This window comes from Ascaphus truei, chromosome 1, assembly GCF_040206685.1.
Source record: "Ascaphus truei isolate aAscTru1 chromosome 1, aAscTru1.hap1, whole genome shotgun sequence".
Lineage (NCBI taxonomy): Eukaryota > Metazoa > Chordata > Amphibia > Anura > Ascaphidae > Ascaphus > Ascaphus truei.
In genome coordinates, this window is record NC_134483.1 from 40,117,466 (window position 1) to 40,137,501 (window position 20,036).

The 20,036-nt window shown below is 41.5% G+C and overlaps 1 protein-coding gene across 1 annotated transcript in view; it reads right to left on the reverse strand.

The window, feature by feature from the left end:
• The window catches only part of CCDC68 (coiled-coil domain containing 68), a 63,634-nt gene that overhangs the window by 17,165 nt on the left and 26,433 nt on the right, over positions 1-20,036 (reverse strand). The window contains exons 2-6 of the mRNA XM_075586628.1: positions 16,506-16,651; positions 14,536-14,622; positions 4,768-4,914; positions 342-467; positions 28-156 (exon numbers count right to left, since the gene is read on the reverse strand). Coding sequence (XP_075442743.1) covers positions 28-156; positions 342-467; positions 4,768-4,914; positions 14,536-14,622; positions 16,506-16,637 — 621 coding nt within the window. The 5' untranslated portion in view covers positions 16,638-16,651. The remainder of the gene's footprint in view (positions 1-27; positions 157-341; positions 468-4,767; positions 4,915-14,535; positions 14,623-16,505; positions 16,652-20,036) is intronic.

The window sequence follows — 20,036 nt, forward strand, 5'->3', positions numbered from 1 at the left end:
GAGGGTTTGTCAAACTAGTATACTTACGTCTTCCATCCTTTGCATAAGGTTCTCAAGTTCAATAATTCGACCATGCTTTTCTTGAATTTTTTCAGCTACTTCATTAAGTTTTTCCACACTTTTGTTAAAGGTCTCTCTATGCTGAACTGCAACGGCCTAATAAAACAGAATGATTACAATTCACAATCCCATCACCTACATTATCTCCGCATTTTACGTAAGCACTTCAAAATGAGTTAGATGCAGTTGAGGTTCCATCTGCCTGGAATGTTGTGCTAAATGCACAGTACTGCGTTATTAATACAGCACATATTTCATATTAGAGCTGATGAACACCATACCTGCATTTTTTGCTTCTCGTCTTCATGACTTTTCTTGTGTTGATCTGACTGCTTGCTGTAATTTTCGTACAGGCGGCGTGTAGCGTTCCTTATAGAATCTGCCCCCGCCTCACGTGTAGCTTCTAACTAGAGATAGGTGGATGGATTAAATGAAATCACTTCACTGTTTTAGTTACAATTAAAACCAAGTTTATTTATTCCTTCAACGTGGTTATAAAATGTTGTGCATTATTTTAGATATTGATGAATGTACAGTATGCGTCTCCACCAAGTCATCTTTTAAGAAACCAATGCCATCATGGCTATTAGACTGAAAGCTCCTTAGAGCACCGACCTCCTGACCTATTGTATAAAAAATGATTGGTAATCTGTTTCTTACACGTGTTACTGTTTTTTACAACGATTGTAGTGGAACATAGCACATTATAATTACATAATAATAGTAAACTTGGTCACATTGAGACTCGAGTAGATGTTGATACAGAATATGGAGGCACAGTTCTTTTAAGGCACAGCATTATTGATCCTCCATTACCAAGAGATGAAGACAAGTCCAAGAATTTCATACCATAATCATTCAACACTTATGAGTCCGTGCTTCTGTTTAACTACCTCTATCTACCCTGTGCTCTGCTTGACCACCCTGCCTTGCTGTTCTAACTTCAGGGTCCATATTGACAATCACCACAACAAGCAATTCATTTGCAGCAAAATCCCTTTTTTGGTAACTGTGCTCTAGCTGTTCTGTGGTCCAACCCTGACGGCAGATTGTCCCCCATATTTTCCCTATCCGCCCACCTGACTAAAATCCTAGAACCCCTTAATAAAATCCAAAACCCCATATACACCAACTTCCATACCTACATGAGACATTGAAGCATGAGTAAATCCTGCAGAATTAATACACTCTGTACTACTCCTGGTACCAAAAAGACAATCCTGTAACAAGCTCAGTTCCATACTCATCACCTGGCCAAACAGGTTGCCCAACCTGCCAAACTGGTTTCACCTGCCCTTGTAGCTCCTGCTGTTCCATCTACACCACTGGCCTTGAAATCGCTCATCCTCATCTGTGGTGTACAGTACATGCTGGCAAAAGTGATGATAGAGCTCGCATTGAGGTGCAGGATCAAGAGAGAAAAATTCTATGGTGTGCCGTGGAGGGGTGGACCAAGAAGAAGAAACAAATTGTGGCAGCCGCATAATGCACAAATCAGAGCATTAACAAGGCGACGCGCTAATTGGTGGCTTGAGAATGGACTGGATGAGCAACGCTGTGATGTCTGCTGGAATGCACGAAAGGGAGGACGGGCGGTCACACTCACACTCTCAGAAAATAGGACAAAGCTGGCCTGTCAAAGGGTCACGCTATATTGTCACAGATTTGGTGCCATCATTGATCGTGCGTACATTTCTCGATACAAATAATAATAAAATCAGTGACTAAATAGTCCCATGAGTTCCAGGTAGAATCAGCCCCTACCTTCTAATAAGCTCCAAGGGGAAAAGGGTAAGGCTTCAGTGACTCTGCCTGTTGGCAGTTTGTTTTAAGAATAGAACATTTTTCTTCTACATTAGCAATGTTTTGATTAATTTGGAGGCAAATCACTTCTCATGTTTTTATTTTTACACTGCTCTACTCCTAAATGACAATCATGAACCTTTTGCAGCATTTCTTATTGAAGGTTCCTCGGTATTACAGTCTTACTGCCCTTGAAAATTATTTATTTTATCAGTGAAGGTTCATGTCTACAGTTCCTGTAGTCTGTTACACTTGTAGAGCAGTTTTCTTTTTGACCAGGCCACCCTTTCATTAGGACATCCAAAAAGTTACTTAAATGTTTCATCCCTCTCTGTTTCTCGTATGATTCTTTGCAGATGGTGGTTAGCTACATGGATGGACAATCAACGTAAGCTTGCATCTCCGTTTCTGAGGTCTTCTCATTGTGCATTGATGGAACCACTGCTCTAGATCATGCATCTGCTGTAAACATGCATCTTTTGGTCATATAAATTGCAACTAAATACAATTTTACCACAATTCTTCGAATCCTCAAAGTGCAGTCATTCAGTCGTTTCCTAAAAGTTAATAGAAGCTTGATATTGCCACTGGTCCACCCTGCCCCTTCCACCGCCTGAACGGTAGAATAGGTCTATTAATATCAGGGCTGGGTGCAGTAATTCTCCAGAAGCAGAATGATCCTCCAGATCATTGACTGATGCAGAAACCAGGTATGCACAGATTGAGACGTTTTTAGGAGTATTTTTTGCCTGTGAATGATTGAATCAATGTTTCTGTTACATAAAAACATCAACACAGGATCCTGCACCAATTCTTGTTTCAAAAGTTTCCATGACTCCTCCTGTTCTGGACCCATAATTCATTTTTAGATTCCAGGAGAGTCCTCTTTTGCCGTCTTTGTTGATAGATTAGGCATACAACTTCAGAAGCCTACTTACTATCTGCTGATCTTCATTATTTGGTGTTCAACTAAAGAGGTTATCCATGGAGGGGTTGACAGTCTCAATTTATCATACAGTACTGTATGTAGAACTGTGATATATCTCTGGTGCCAAAGCTATGCAAAAAGTTAAGCGCTGGAATAGGTATCTTCCAAATGGGATAATAAATGCACATAGTTGAACTTTGTTCATTTCATCTGCCAAAATCCCACAGAAGCATCCACCAATTTATTGGAAAACGGTGCACTTGAAAACCGAGCCTTAATCTCTAATTTGGCTGGCAATTTGAAGTGCTCCCATGTTTTTATAGCTTTATTAAGATATATAGGATACAGATACAATATACGTAACTGACTTTATTTTTTCCACTAAAACTCACCCAGTCTATCGATTAGTCAACGGTTTGTATAACGTGTAGTGCTTCTATCATTGCTAATTCTGCCTTAAGCTTATCACAGCTTTTATGTGGTATTTTTATGATAAATGCTCACAGTAAATCTCCTCACTATATCTGTTCCAAAATAACCGATCACTTATTTTTGCTGGTGTCAGTTTTGTCTTTGTTACCAGTCTCTTATATTGTTTTGTTCAGGCAGAATGTTAACCTGAGCTCCAGTTTTCCAGGAATGAGTGTTTGATACAGTGGCTTTGGTGGGATCCAGGCCCTCCCAGCTATAGTGATTTTAAACATCTAGATCTAATTCCTGAGAGGTTAGGTTTAACTTCATACATCTGCGATTTACAGCACTTTGTCATAAATGGGCCAAAAATAACATTTGCAGAGCTCTCCAAAGGCCAAACATTGTTTAGGGCCATGCTACCAGCCTCCCGTCCCACAATCTTCCATAGGGGCTATATACGAGAGAAGTGGCTTTCCTTATATGCAATTCTGATTTTTGTTGTGAGTATTTCAGATACCATGTAATGATGGTTGTGGTTTTATAAAGTACTAAAGCAGTTGAATGAAATAGACAACATTTTGATAGGCCACCACCAAGTTGTGTGAGCACAGATTTATCCTGTTGCATCATATGATACTCCCCCTGTTTAGGGATCCCCTCTAAATCTTCATATGCTAGCACCGTAATATATAAAAAAAAAAAGCACTGTCTATAAATGCCTATACTGTGTACATACTGCATATATTATACAAGATACATATATCAAAACACCCACAACTGGAGGGAAGGAGTGGCTCAGTGAGTAACGACACTGACTGGCACAGAGTTTGAAGCAGGGGAGCCTGGTTCAATTCCCGGTGTCGTCTCCTTGTGACCTTGGGCAAGTCACTTTATCTCCCTGTGCATCGGGAGCAGGGACCTGTACCTGCAAAATGTCTCTGTAAAGCGCTGCGTACAACTAGCAGCGCTATACAAGGACATGCTATTATTAACTGAGTCCTAAGGTTTTTCAATGAAGGCACTATAGGCAATATTAAATACATTGGAAAATATTTAAAAGTGCTGTTAAGCAGGAAGGCATACGAGAGCCCCCATCCATTTCGACAAGCTGCTTAATATCTTGACACAGTTAAGGAAATATGGCCCTCCACCTGTTCAAAGGGAAGCACACTCAGCTTTTCTTGTGGACGTCTACTCCTGTCTTTATAGCAGCAATCATTTATTTTGTCAACTTAATTAATCTCCTCTTCCCCCCCATGATAAACATTTTTCAGTTACAGGGACCGCAACATCTTTCCCAATGTTTCATTTTTTTTTTTTTCCATGCCAGCAAAATGTAAAGATGGTCACAGTAAAAATAATCTATAAAATGTCTGGTTAAATTGCAGACCGCTATATGCGGCACCACAGCAGCATGTAACCGAGACACGGAAATATTCTACATCTGTAGCTCTGTATAATGCATATAAAACCTGCTGATTTTTCCCCTCGTACAGTCCGCGTCTTAAAAATAAACTCGAGGCGTTAAAAGTTCCTAATGCAGGTGAATTAAAAAGGGTCACCTTTATCTGCAGATCTTCATTCGCTGTGTGAATGTCAACCAGTTGTAGGTCTTTGTCTTTCAACTTCTCAATAATGCGGTTGTACCTGGAGCCAAAGGACGTGTCAGACTCTATCCCGCAGCCGTTTTGGTGTACGGCGGCAGAATTCTGAAATGAACAGAGATTATTCAGAATGCACATGATGAACTATTGCATTCATTTGATTTAAGTTCATATCATAGAAGTGTGCCATATTTGAATAGAAATGGATTAGCAGAAGAAGAAGCTGATAAAGGAGTAACATACGTCGTTGAAGCTTTTGTTCGTTTCAGGGGTAGAAAGAAGATATGTAAAAATAAAAACTGGTTAGGAGGATTGCTCACTAATCCCCAACATATAATTGCAAGATATCATATTTTGCTTTGGTCACAACTGGGCTTCTCCCTCCTGCTCCCTGCACAGGGAACTGCACATTTAGTGCTAGTCCATATTAATGCTCGGTCAAGGCCAAGGTTTCGGAGAGGGTTTAGGCATGTACGAAAACTTTAAAGATTACATTTGAAGTATGAGTTTGCAATATGCACAAAAACCATACTAAACATTTTACAGTAGTAATTGTAAAAAAATATACTACTGCTTTAAAATACAACATTAAGAGAGAAAAAAAAAAAAGTCAAACATTTTGAATAATCGATAACACAGAATCAAAATAGTTTAAATTGATTAGGCCTACTTTCTGCCTAAATAAATAAAACCCACCCATACGTGTAATAAGCGCAATTAGTAATCACTGTATTACTGTAGGATACTGTACAAAGAGTGGCTGTGCATTGTATTAGATAAGAAAAATGAGCATTGCTGTACCCACGTAGAGAGAATGATTAATGGTATACATGCCAAAAACAAATGAACATAGCGCCAGTGACTCCATACACGCGAATAAGTGATTCCACAAAATAAGTAATGATATGATACGACCCAAGTGGGAATGCTGCTTCCACAAAAAAGGACTTCCCAGTATATCTTTAGCAAGTTAGTAGGAACAGGTCCGACGCGCACAAATCCTCCCAGGGCAAATGCAGCAACAACTCAGGCAAGGTAAGTATATGAATATACGTGATGTATGCTTGAAAAAGCAGAATAATCCTCAGAGACAGAGAGGCAGACTTAATACAGTACTTTACTGGTTCAAAACAAGCGATTAAAAACACTCACAGCTATAGCTTTATTGAGCTGAGATACTGCTATTTACAAGTCCCTCAGGAAGCAGCAAGCGGCAGTGAAACACGTAGGACTATTGGGTCCTTGCTCAGAGTACCTGGGAGAAGACACAAGCCAACGGACAACCCATGTGGAAGCACCTCAACCCTTTCTGGTGTGCGAAGACCGGGCGGAGGGAAGTTTGATCTGTGAGGCGCCAGGAACACACGAGGTGGAGAGTCCGCGGGAGCTGTGACGCTTCCTGTCTTCTTTGACATGCTTGAAACCCACAGATGTGTTTTTACTCCCTTGCTTTGAACCAATAAAGTACTGTACTATACCAAGTATTCCTCTGTATCTTAGAGGACTATTCTGTTTTTTTAAAGCATAAGGAAAACATAGGTGCAGGGATGCACCAATATAGGTGCTCAGAAATGTATAAAAGTTGCTGGAGAAATATCTCTTCCAAATATGAGTTGTAGGCATAAGGCAAAGCTGACAGGGCGCCAGGGTCTCTAGTAATGATGTGGCTCCCCAAGAGCACTATAATAACATGTTATGAGACTCACCCTTGACCAGCTGTAGATGCCGTGCCCGTGATGGATGTCCCGGAGTGTAGCACCGCCAACCCTCGAACGACTCGTCCGTCGTGAGGGCGGTCAATGACCGGCGGTGTGTTGAGTGGCCTCTGCTCCAGCAACCCGGTGTGCGACCGCAAATGGCAGATAAGAGAAGACGCCTCACAAGGAGGAAACACGCGATGCACCGCCGTCAGAACAAATGGAAGGCTGGTCAGCTGACTGTAAAAAAACTTTATTGCTCCCAATGTAGAGCTAGCACACTTTGACGCGTTTCAGCCAATTGGCCTTTGTCAAAAAGTGAATAGCAGCTCGCAGACCGCACATGATATAGCGTGTTCAATCATCTACACCTGTCACTCCCTCGTCACCAAGGTGAAGAGCCGGTGTGTGATGAACACAGAAATATCCACTGACACATTGAGTGAGTTAAAAACATATATACAGCGATTCACCTGCCCTCCACTAGCAACATAAACAATCCGCAATCGTGTAGAGGAGATGATAAAGAACAGGGCAGGCTTTATCACGTTAATGAATGGTTAAAAACAAATTAGTTACATTGGTAAGCATGAATCCTTGTATAGAATAAACATATTATTCATATTAAATGGCAAAACTGGATGACACTATTCTATAATATATAGAGGTTCATGGTTAACATGGTGGAACAATAGGTTATCTCTAGAAGTACATGTATTGTAGTAATCAAAGAGAGCATACAGTGCACTTACTTTGTATATATAAAAATCAGAATTCATGGGTATAACTGTGATGACAACATTATGAGATAATGGAACAAGGAAGGGGGAGGGGGGGGGGGGGGAGGTGGGTGGGGGGGGGGAGGGGAAGAAGGGGAAAGGAAAAAAAAAACCAAGAAAAAGAGGGGAAAGGGGAGGGAGAAATAAGGAAGGGGGGGGGGGGGGAGGGGGAAAGAAAGGGGGGGGGGGGGGGAAAGAAAAGGGGAGGGGGAGGAGAAGAGGGTAAGGAGGGGGAAGGGAAAAGGGGAGGGGGGGAGAAGAAGAAGAAGGGGGGGGGAGGGGGGGGGAGGGCGAATAAAAGGGGGGGGGGGTGGGGGAAGGGGGGGGGGGGGGAATGGAAAGGGGACAACGTGAATCCTAAAGGAAATTAATCATTAAGAAAATGCTGCAACTCCCAGTCTGTATTCAGACCATGGGGTTGTAGAGTATCCAGACAGAAGATCCATTTCATTTCTGTCTTATTCAGACGGTTAAGCCTGTTACCCCCCTCTCGTGTCTATGGGGATGTGTTCTAAACCATAAAATCTGAAGTTTTTCAATCCACCCTGAGGGCATGTCGAAAAATGGTTAGATACTGGATGGGTAATATCTTTTTTCCGAATTAATCTGATATGTTCTGCGATTCTCACATGTAAGGGCCTAATGGTCCTCCCAACATATTTCAAATGACACCCGCAGGTGATGACATAGATCACATGGGTGGTATGGCAGTTAATATAGGTTTTAATCCTATATCTTGTTTTGGGGTATGTAGTAGTTATCCTCTTGATGGATGATGCAAATTGACATGGTCTACAAAACCCGCATTTAAAGAAGCCCTTAGGTATGTTTGAAATGGAGGGTTTTTGTGATTGAAATGTACTCCTAGATATATGAGTAGCTAGGGTATTGGCTTTCTTAAAGGCAAATTTAGGACCTTTTATAGTAATGTCATCTAGGTCTGAGTCAAGTTTTAGAATGTTCCAATGTTTGGACACAATATCTCTTATCTGTGAAGTGTGTCTGCTGTGTTTAGTAATGAATAAAGGACATTCCCCAAACCTCTTTGTTGTTTGTTTGGTCTGTTTGCTATGTTTCACCAACGAGGCCCGGTCTATAGCATCTGCATGTAAATAGGCCTGATGTATGTCGGTGTCAGAATAGCCTCTGTCCATAAATTTTTTGGTAAGTATTTCAGAGTGTATTTGAAATGTCTTGTCTTCAGAACATAATCGTTTATGCCTCAGAAACTGCCCTTTTGGAATCCCACGTATTAGTGACTTAGGGTGGCAGCTTTTGGCATGGAGGTAGGAATTTTTGGAGTGTGGTTTAGAGAAAATATCTGTACTGATACCAGTATTAGAGTCACCATGGAGTGTCACGTCCAAATAGTTGATTGACTTAGAATCTATGTGGTATGTGAATTTTATATTAAGATCATTAGTGTTTAAATTGTGAATGAAAGAGTGTAATGTATCTAAATCACCATCCCAAATGAAAATCAGGTCATCTATAAATCTTCTGTAGAAAATTATATTTGAACGAAAAGTGTTTGTGCTACCAAAAATGTGAATAGATTCCCATAGACCCATGAAGAGATTGGCGTATGAGGGTGCAAAGGAAGTCCCCATCGCCGTGCCCTGTTTTTGAAGAAAAAACTGTGAATCAAAAAGAAAATAATTGTGCGTTAATAGAAATAAAATGGAATCATTGATAAACGTGGTTTGTGCTGTTGAAAGTGAGGATAAATCAAGATAGTGGTAAATGGCACGTAGGCCGTGTTGGTGCTCAATTATAGTATAAAGTGACGTGACATCCATGGTGACCCATCTAAAACTGTCTTTCCAAGTGAGATTTTGTACGGCTAGTAGTAATGCTGTAGTGTCTTGTATATACGATGGAAGGGAATGTACGATAGGTTGAAGAAATTTGTCCACATACCGGGACAGACCATCTCCCAAAGATCCAATGCTGGACACAATGGGTCGCCCAGGTGGGTTCTCCAGAGACTTATGGATCTTTGGGAGATGGTGGAACACCGGTATGATGGGAGTGTCGCAAGTGATGAACTTTTTCTCAGTGGCACTGAGAACATAAAGTACTTCACCCAATTCAATGAGATTGTGTAATTCTTTCATGTATCTATTAGTGGGATCAGATTTTAATTTATGGTAAAAATCTGAGTCCCCAAGTAGTCTAAGGGCTTCTGTTCTATATTGTGTGGCCGATTGTACCACTATGGCACCCCCCTTATCGGCGTTCTTGATGATAATCCTATTATCCTGTTTCAAAAGCTCCAAGTCTAGTCTCTCCTGAGTGGTGAGGTTATCAGGAGTGTGGTGTTTTTTTGAGAAGGAATAACCCTTAGCCAATAATCTAAGGTCCCTGTCTATCAGTTTCTCAAAGGTCGATACACAGGGACCCTTGGAGCCATATGGCATGAATGTGGAGCGTTTCCTCAGACCTGAATCTGTGTGTCCAAAGAAAGGGGGGGCCGGTGTGGGGTCAATACTACCCTCCTCATAAAGTTCCTGTAGGTCAGACAAAAGAGCATTTTCATTAAATGAACAAACATGTGTATCAAAAGCATTATTATTCAGTTGACTAAGATTATAAGAGTCAGTATCACAGTCCCTTGTAGTTGGTTCTTTGGGTTTTTGATGATTAAAAAGTTTTTTCAGAGCTAGTTTCCGTGTGTATTTCTGTAAATCGATGATTGTGGCAAAGAGATCAAAGTCCTCCCCCTTCCTTGTTCCATTATCTCATAATGTTGTCATCACAGTTATACCCATGAATACTGATTTTTATATATACAAAGTAAGTGCACTGTATGCTCTCTTTGATTACTACAATACATGTACTTCTAGATATAACCTATTGTTCCACCATGTTAACCATGAACCTCTATATATTATAGAATAGTGTCATCCAGTTTTGCCATTTAATATGAATAATATGTTTATTCTATACAAGGATTCATGCTTACCAATGTAACTAATTTGTTTTTAACCATTCATTAACGTGATAAAGCCTGCCCTGTTCTTTATCATCTCCTCTACACGATTGCGGATTGTTTATGTTGCTAGTGGAGGGCAGGTGAATCGCTGTATATATGTTTTTAACTCACTCAATGTGTCAGTGGATATTTCTGTGTTCATCACACACCGGCTCTTCACCTTGGTGACGAGGGAGTGACAGGTGTAGATGATTGAACACGCTATATCATGTGCGGTCTGCGAGCTGCTATTCACTTTTTGACAAAGGCCAATTGGCTGAAACGCGTCAAAGTGTGCTAGCTCTACATTGGGAGCAATAAAGTTTTTTTACAGTCAGCTGACCAGCCTTCCATTTGTTCTGACGGCGGTGCATCGCGTGTTTCCTCCTTGTGAGGCGTCTTCTCTTGTTTTTTTAAAGCACACCAAGTATATTCATACAGTTACCTTGCCCGAGTTGTTGCTGCAATTGTCCCGTGAGGATTTTTATGCGCTCTAGGACTGTTCCTGCCCTTTAACAAATTGTAGCAGTCACTTTGAGATATACAGTATTTACATACACATGATCTGTACATTACTGAAGCAGCTGGGAAATATTTTACTGCTTCTTGAAAACTTGATTTAATGATGGTTAAGGGATTTAAGAAACAAGCAACGGAATTAAATGAAAGATTATTAGGGAGTCTCAGCGAGAGAATTACTGATGAGAAGAGTAATGAGTGTTTGCACACGTGCTTCATAAATAAAAGGGGTTGGATGGACTAAGAAATCAAATTATTATTAACAAACATAAGAAAAGGCACAAACTAAAGCCCAAGAAACTAATAGAACAATGCACATCATATGAAGAGCTGTTGCATGTCTTCAAAGCCGGTGTGTACAATTATATATCTGAAGAGCCACCATGACATTTAAATTGATCAAAACCTACAAGACAGTAGAACAAACAAAATATTGTATAAATCTTCAGAAAAGAGGTCTCCGCCAAGTACCGCAGCGCGGGGTTAATGCGCCAGTGCAGCAGCGCGGGGTTACTGCGCCAGTGCAACAGCGAGGGTTTACTGCGCCAGTGCAATAGCGAGGGGTTACTGCGCCAGTGCAACAGCGCGGGGTTACTGCGCCAGTGCAACAGCGAGGGGTTACTGCGCCAGTGCAACAGCGAGGGGTTACTGCGCCAGTGCAGCAGCGCGGGGTTACTGCGCCAGTGCAGCAGCGCGGGGTTACTGCGCCAGTGCAACAGCGAGGGGTTACTGCGCCAGTGCAACAGCGAGGGGTTACTGCGCCAGTGGAGCAGCGCGGGGTTACTGCGCCAGTGCAACAGCGAGGGGTTACTGTGCCAGTGCAACAGCGAGGGGTTACTGCGCCAGTGCAACAGCGAGGGGTTACTGCGCCGGGGCAGCAACGAGGGGTTACTGCGCCGGGGCAGCAACGAGGGGTTACTGCGCCAGTGCAGCAGCGCGGGTTACTGCGCCGGGGCAGCAACGAGGGGTTACTGCGCCGGGGCAGCAGCGCGGGTTACTGCGCCGGGGCAACAGCGAGGGGTTACTGCGCCGGGGCAGCAACGAGGGGTTACTGCGCCGGGGCAGCAGCACGGGTTACTGCGCCGGGGCAGCAACGAGGGGTTACTGCGCCGGGGCAGCAGCGCGGGTTACTGCGCCGGGGCAGCAGCGCGGGTTACTGCGCCGGGGCAGCAGCGCGGGTTACTGCGCCAGGACAGCAGCGCGGGTTACTGCGCCAGGACAGCAGCGCGGGTTACTGCGCCAGGACAGCAGCGAGGATTACTGCGCCAGGGCAGCAGCGCGGGTTACTGCGCCAGGACAGCAGCGAGGGGTTACTGAGCCAGGGCAGCAGCGAGGGGTTACTGCGCCAGTGCAGTAGCGAGGGGTTACTGCGCCAGAAGGCACATTATGGTGGGATATGTTGTGAAATTCTGGGTGATCATGGCCATTGAATGCTATAGTAACTGTGACATTCTGCATTATCGGTAGTTAAAATAAAACTGGCGACATCTGTACAGTATCAAGAGCCCTACACGGCTCATTTTGTACAGTAGTTTTCATTGTGTTTCTCACACATGCTGAAAATGGCGTTCCTTTGTACACTTTTATCCTAGGCAGGACTACTCCTTCAAACAACCTGAGCCAGGAGGAAAAGCAGATGCCTGGCTTCCCCCTACCTAGGGCAATAGATCCTCCTTTCACTCTTCCCTATACCAGTTCTGCTTGGGTGTAAGCACCTACGCACTATGTGTGGGTCTGGGTATGTTTATGCATTCGATGTGAAGGCACTTTAGTACTGGTCAGCACGGATACCCTTTACTTTAACGCTTTAATGTGACAGATGTGTTATCCCCTTTCTGTGCTCCAATTGTTCACATACACTCCTCTCTGCCCTCTAATGTTTAGCAGAATTGTCCACACATGGACATGTCTTTCAACAGTTTAGCTACACACAAACTCCCAGGGAGGTGAATGCACATGATGAACACAGGCCCGTGGGCACGGTTGGCCATACACGGGAGTAGAGATAAACCATTTTCTTTAATATTTGGAAAAGGGGGTTGACTGGTTGCATACACATACAAGGATGTGAAGGATTTCCTGTGGGTGATAGTGTGAATGTGTGAAGCAGGATAGAGATTGATAAGCTTATGCGCTTCATGTTCTTTTATTATGAATTCATTCACAAATCAGACATTAAATCGGAAGTTGACCACTGCGGACATTTCATGAATAAAGCCTGTAGTCTCCTCTTTTTGGGTGACATACAGTAATATCCTACGTGTGTGTATGTGTGTTTTGTTTTAATAAATCAGTTCTGTACTATGAGAAAATACTTGTACCATGTAGGTAATGTAGGAAGCATTTCCAAAGTGACAGCCCCCTTCCCCCTTCTGATAGGCTCTGGCTCGTGACCCGCCCTCTCTCTAGCAGTGCACCAATTGAATCTAGTAACTGCCCAGTCAATCATATTCCAGGAACTACATTGCCCAAAATGCTGTGCAAGAACTGAATTAAATAGCCCCGAACAAGCGATTGATTACAGGAGAACGGATCGATCTGCAGCTTAGCTAATCACTTGTCACATATTGAATGGGAAAAAAATATATATTTTTTTAAAAACGGCAGCTTGAACTGCAGCTTTAATTTCCACATTTACACACAGAAAATAAATTATTCACACACAGAAATTAAATTATTCACACACACACACACACACACACACACACACACGTCATTGTGAAGCCATTCATACAATACTCATTAAATTACCCACATATACTGTAAATCTTGACATGACACACACACACACACACACACACACAAAACTGTGGAGCTGAAGACCTTATACTCCCTGGCAATAGAAAGGACCTATATTGGCCAGCAGTATTTCATCTCTGCCCCTTGATTTCCAAACTATATCAGCAGGTGGAAGAGAACATAAGTACGGAGACAGAAAGAGCGATGTAAAACCCGATGGAGAAGTGGAAAAAGGAACACAGCAGCCAAGAGGAGGAACATAAAGTCCCAAGAGAAAGACAAAGTTCTGGAGGGAGGGTAGCCGTGCACAAGGGGGAAGAGGGAGACAGAACACATAGGGAGGGTAAGGATAACAGAGATCATGTAAAGATAGAGAGGAGGGAAGTGAACACGGAGGACACGGAGGACACGTGGAAAGGGAGAAAACGGAGGAGAATAGAAGTACAGCATTTTACTGGGGCAGTACCATCCATGGAAATAGGAGATATCGCATATCCTATCCAATCTGAAATGCAGCTGGAGAACAGTTAAAGGGAAACTCTCATTGAGCACACAAGATATGTAATAAAATAACAATGTTGCTGGTTTTCTAATGCATTATTTGTCATCTTAACTCTATGCCCAGAACATACTTGAAAACGAGAGGTAACTCTCAATGTATTAGTTCCTGGTAAAAAAACATTTTCTAAATAAATAAATGTAATCGCTTAATGCAAACCATTGACTGCATTGGTTACTTGGGAAATTAAAGAATCAAAAGGGGTCGGGAATTCTACCAGTTCAAAGTCCTGTTCAACACCCAGTAACATCCAGCAAGTAAGAGGCGGAAATCAAACCTTCAGTCAGTCTGCTCAGGTGCGTTCTCTCAACGTTTCAAATCAAACGTTAAGAGGACTGAGGATATCAAGACTCAAAACAAGTAGGTGTACATCAGGCAATGAAGATTCAGAAACACGCATGCAAGGAGAAAAAGGTTGCAGTTTCGTTAGAGTACAGAACACAATGAACGGGTTTTTACCTTCTCGTGCTGCTTGGAATTGAGTGTTTTACCGTTTATTTCCTCTTTAAATAACTGACTTTGAATCTTCTCCAGGGTACTTCTAATCTGCAAAAGATATATAAACAATTACAAATGGCACACTCATACATAGTAGATATGCACATATGAGAATAGTTTGTACAGTATATACATACACCATTATACCAGGGATATGTATGTGCATATACAGTCATGTGAAAAAGAAAGTACACCCTCTTTAAATGCCATGGTTTTACATATCAGGACATAATAACAATCATCTGTTCCTTAGCAGGTCTAAAAATTAGGTAAATACAACCTCAGATGAACAACACATGACATATTACATTGTGTCATGATTTAACAAAAAAAAAAAGCCAAAATGGAGAAGCTGTGTGTGAAAAACTACGTACACCCTTACTGCTTCCATAGTAATTAAGATGCTAAGTAGCAGACAGGTGCTTCTAATCAAATGCCCTTGATTAATTGATCATCAGAAAGTGTGACCACCTCAATAAAAGCCGAAGTTTTAGCAGTTTGCTGGTCTGGAGCATTCAGGTGTGTGTTAACACAAGGCCAAGGAGGAAAGACATCAGTAATGATCTTAGAGAAGCAATTGTTGCTGCCCATCAATCTGGGAAGGGTTATAAGGCCATTTCCAAACAATATAAAGTCCATCATTCTACAGTGAGAAAGATTATTCAAAAGTGGAAAACATTCAAGACAGTTGCCAATCTTCCCAGGAGTGGACGCCCCAGCAAATTCACCCCAAGGTTAGACCGTGCAATGCTCAGAGAAATTGCAAAAAACCCCCAAAAAAACAAGAGTTACATCTCAGACTTTACAGGCCTCAGTTAGCATGTTAAATGTTAAAGTTCATGACAGTTCAATTAAAAAAACGACTGAACACGTATGGTTTGTTTAGAAGGGTTGCAAGGAGAAAGCCTCTTCTCTAAAAAGAACATGGCAGCACGGCTTAGGTTTGCAAAGTTGCATCTGAACAAACCACAAGACTTCTGGAACAATGTCCTTTGGACAGACGAGACCAAAGTGGAGATGTTTGGCCATAATGCACAGCGCCACATTTGGCGAAAACCAAACACAGCATATCAGCACAAACACCTCATACCAACAGTCAAGCACGGTAGTGGAGGGGTGATGATTTGGGCTTGTTTTGCAGCCACAGGACATGGGAACCTTGCAGTCATTGAGTCGACCATGAACTCCTCTGTATACCAAAGTATTCTAGAGTAAAATATGAAGCCATCTGTCCGACAGTTAAAGCTTGGCCGAAATTGGGTCATGCAACAGGACAATGATACCAAGCACACCAGCAAATCTACAACAGAATGGTTGAAAAAGAAAAGAATCAAGGTGTTGCAATGGCTCAGTCAAAGTCCAGACCTCAACACAATTGAAATTCTGGAGCGGGACCTCAAGAGAGCTGAGCATAGACAAATGCCCGCAAACCTCAATTAACTGAAGCAACGTTGTAAAGAAGAGTGGGACAAAATTCCTCCACCACGATGTGAGAGACTGATAAAGTCATACAGAAAACAATTATTTCAAGTTATTGCTGCTAAAGGTGGTTCTACAAGCTATTGAATCATAAGGTGTACTTACTTTTTCACACATGGCTTGTCCATTTTTGGCTTTATTTTTGTTAAATAAATCATGACACGGTGTAATAAGTCAGGTGTTGTTCATCTGAGGTTGTATTTACCTAATTTTAAGACATTACTAAGGAACAGATGATAGTTATGTCCTGATATGTAAAATCATGAAATTCAAAGAGGGTGTACTTTCTTTTACACACCGCTGTATATATACACATAAGTACATACAGATATATACACACACGTGCAAAGGTGTTACAATTAACTGATGTATGCATCTGGTGGAGGGTCCCTTGATACCAGGGCCGGCAGGGAGGTTTCCCCAAACAGAACACTTGCCAGATCCAATATTACCTTCCTAACATACTCTGTTTCTTCAGTGATGTGAGCCGACGTGGAGCCGTACATATAAATAACATCATCTTCTGTTTGTTTCTGATTGTCTCTTCTCCAAACGCCCCGTTCTGCCACTTGCAGTGATGTCATTGTGCTTGATGAACCTGTAGTTTATTAGAGAGACCTATTTATTCCACTGCAACAATACATATTATCCCTTAAAAGGGATGTAAAGAAATGTAAGGGCACTTCCACAGACCCGAGCCATCGCTAAAGCAGCAGTCATCTCCAGACCTTTAAAAGTTTAACTTGTATAATGCTAATAACCTGCCCCCAAGCATGTCCTGCTCTCTATATATTAAAAAAATTAATAAATCTTCCTAGTCTCTAGCTACTGAGGTTATCATAGTAACCGTAAGACTGCACTGGGCTCTGGGAAAAGATCCGTTTTAATCTCCCAGACAGCAGTACAAGCTACCGTTTAATTTTTTATTTATTTAAAATTTCCCCTTTAATATGTGCATCAATACAATCCGCACAATGATAAGTAATTAGCCAAGTTGCCAATTGATCGGCTCGGGGGTACAGGAAATGGCTGTCAGTGCAGCGGAAGAGGACCAAAGATGCAAAGTTCTGTGGGAGAAGATCATGTGACCAGGCAGGCAGTCACTAGATACAATTGGTGCACTGCTAGAGAGAGGGCAGGGCCCAAAAAAGAGTGTGCCAGAGCCCGTTTCAGAAGAGGAAGGGGATGTGACTTTTTAAATGGTTGCTATAGAAACAAAAATACTTGCTACATTGTAATACATTAAAAATGTAATTGAGTTGTTTTAAAAAAAATTAAATGCTACAAGTATTTTCTCATTGTACAGAACCGATTAAAAAAAAAAAAGCATTGGAAAGGGTAAGAAGGACTGCTACTTTAACCGCAATACCGACAAACTTTATTAAAAAGAAAAGAAAATTTCAATGAAACGTGTATGAAAATGTCAGACATTCCAGACTGTAACCAATACTTGTATACTTTCCCCTTTCATATTTAAGGATTTATTTAGCAAACTGTACTGGAGCATAAATGGAATTTTGTATACACATTTAAACACTAAAAATAATTGACATTGACAAACAATACGAGTTAATGAAAAATATTAATATCACCAATGAACAGCAACTTGAAAGGTCCCGGGCAATCTCTCTGCTGCAACTGAGCACACTATAGTGTGTAACAAATGAGAACTAGTTATTCTCTCATTCTGTATGCAGAGCTGTTAAATAATCAAACATAAGTAACCACATGGTTCAGATAGTATATGGGGACCCCCCAAATAGGAATGGGGATCCCCCAAACAGTTTGGGGGGCACTTCACCGATCATCTTGCTCAATATTTACCCAAACGCTATCACCTATTTAAGAACACTGGCCTTACATTTGAATGGGTTAAAGGGGACTTCAGAATGGAGGGGGTCCCTGAGAATATTAGGGCACTGGTGAGCATGTGAATTATATATGCAACCAGGGTTAATACATGGCTACTCTAGCCAACTCCCCTTTCTCCTCCGCAAGGTACTTATAATGAGTTAATGTTTACCCCTTACTCGATTGCAATCATATCTATCTGCTTCCACCACCAAAGATAAAGGTATTAGAAAAAATATACAGATTATCTGGTCTGTTTATTTACGAATAACTATGCACTTGACACAAAAATCTGTCTTAGCAAATGTTTTAAAAAATGGACTTTACTTTATACAAAAAGCATGCAAACATTTCATTCAGAGCTCAAAGCATCACTTACAGTTTTGTTTTAATATACATAAAAATACAGTGCTTCGATTACAGAAAGATTATTACAAGAACATACAGTTACAATAAATACAGACCAGTTTCTTAAAATAAAAGGACAAAAACAAAAATCCCTATACAGTACATTACCATATGCAATAGGTCCCTTCCCAGAGAGGTCACTGAAGTAGAAGAGAATTCACGTGTTCTGATCCCGAAACCCACCTCTGTTGAATTCTAACTCATAATGAAAAAGTTGGGCTTTATATTCTAACTCCCCTTCATTGAAAACACAAGCCCACCCCTGTCAATCAGCCACTGGGTTGACAGTTTCACGATTTAATAGAAGAAAAAAACCTCTGCTTTTGCAACATTTAAATGTGTGACTGAATATAGAAACAGACAAAAGTTCCCTAATGAATGCACTCGCAGTAAATAGTGTGGTGAAATGGAGTAGAAATAAAAGCCTTTTAATAGTAAATAGTATACAAAAATTATTTTAAAGAGGGACTTGGTACAGTATTTATAGTTCCATGGCCAATCCCTTTAACCACATACGATTTAGCATATACTGTATATAAATGCGAGTTTAGCCGCTTCTTTAGTTTGTACCCTTTGTAATCCATATATCTACTTCCAATAGAATGTAATTAATATGATGATATATTCCTTGGAGTATCCGTGCCCAGTATCTCATGTCTGAATGAGTCCAATATATGGCATTGATGTATTTCACTAAAACTAAATACATATACCTGAGCACTAAATCACTGAGAAGTGAAGAAGCCAAATTAGGACGGTACATACAAATTAATATAAATGAAGCTACATAAAACATACTTTGGTAGCGTAAGCACAGCTTGGAAATCTATTGTTGTGGGGCCATGTGCTAGTGCAGCAGCTAAACCTTTGGTAGCAGCCGCAGTTTAATTCATATCCTGCAGTATTTTAGTCTCGCAAAGGAGGAGTATTGTTCGTCTAGTAACAAATATATGGCAATGTAGGTGTTACTGTTTAATTAGTTGTTGCGATAATAGATCCACTAATTGCATTGATATACAGCCATGCAGTGAATGGAACATGGGTGGGGCCCTTTTACAGTCCCAATATTACGCACAAATCGAGTTAATAAAATTACGCAAATGAATGTAGCAATTTCTTTAGAATTGAGCACATTTGCATATTAAACGAAATTGCAATGCACGGTGACGTATTGGTTGGAGAATCTCTTGCAAACACTGATGCAGCTGCGGCTTTTTGCGCAACACAAAAAGGGGCGAATTTTGTGACCTCTTGCGAACGTGTCGCCAAATCTCTTGACAATTTGTGGGGGGAGGGAGGGAGGCAAACCCCACCAAGTTTGCGAATTGCAGCAAAAATGTTGCATATTGCTACTAAGGAGTTAATTTGATAGCAGTCGTCCTCAGCAACGAATTCCATGTAGTGCACCCGAGAGCAGATTTCCCACCGTTTGTACAGTACTAGAATTACACAGAGAAAGGGGGGTAAAAAAGACTAATCTTAAAGGGGCAGTTCATTCTGCAACCCCACTCTTTTGTATTTTACGTGATCCATACCTGTGAAGCAAGCGCTGCTACTTCCACATATTGAAATACCCCTCATTACGCGGGCCACTAGGAAGCCATGACATATTGGCTCGCGTAACGTGGCCGATTTAAACCACCATATTCTTTCCCCTGGAGGGACGGTAAAGGCACTTGCATCATAGGCATCTATATCAGGAACCAAGGGGTCCTCGGAGATGA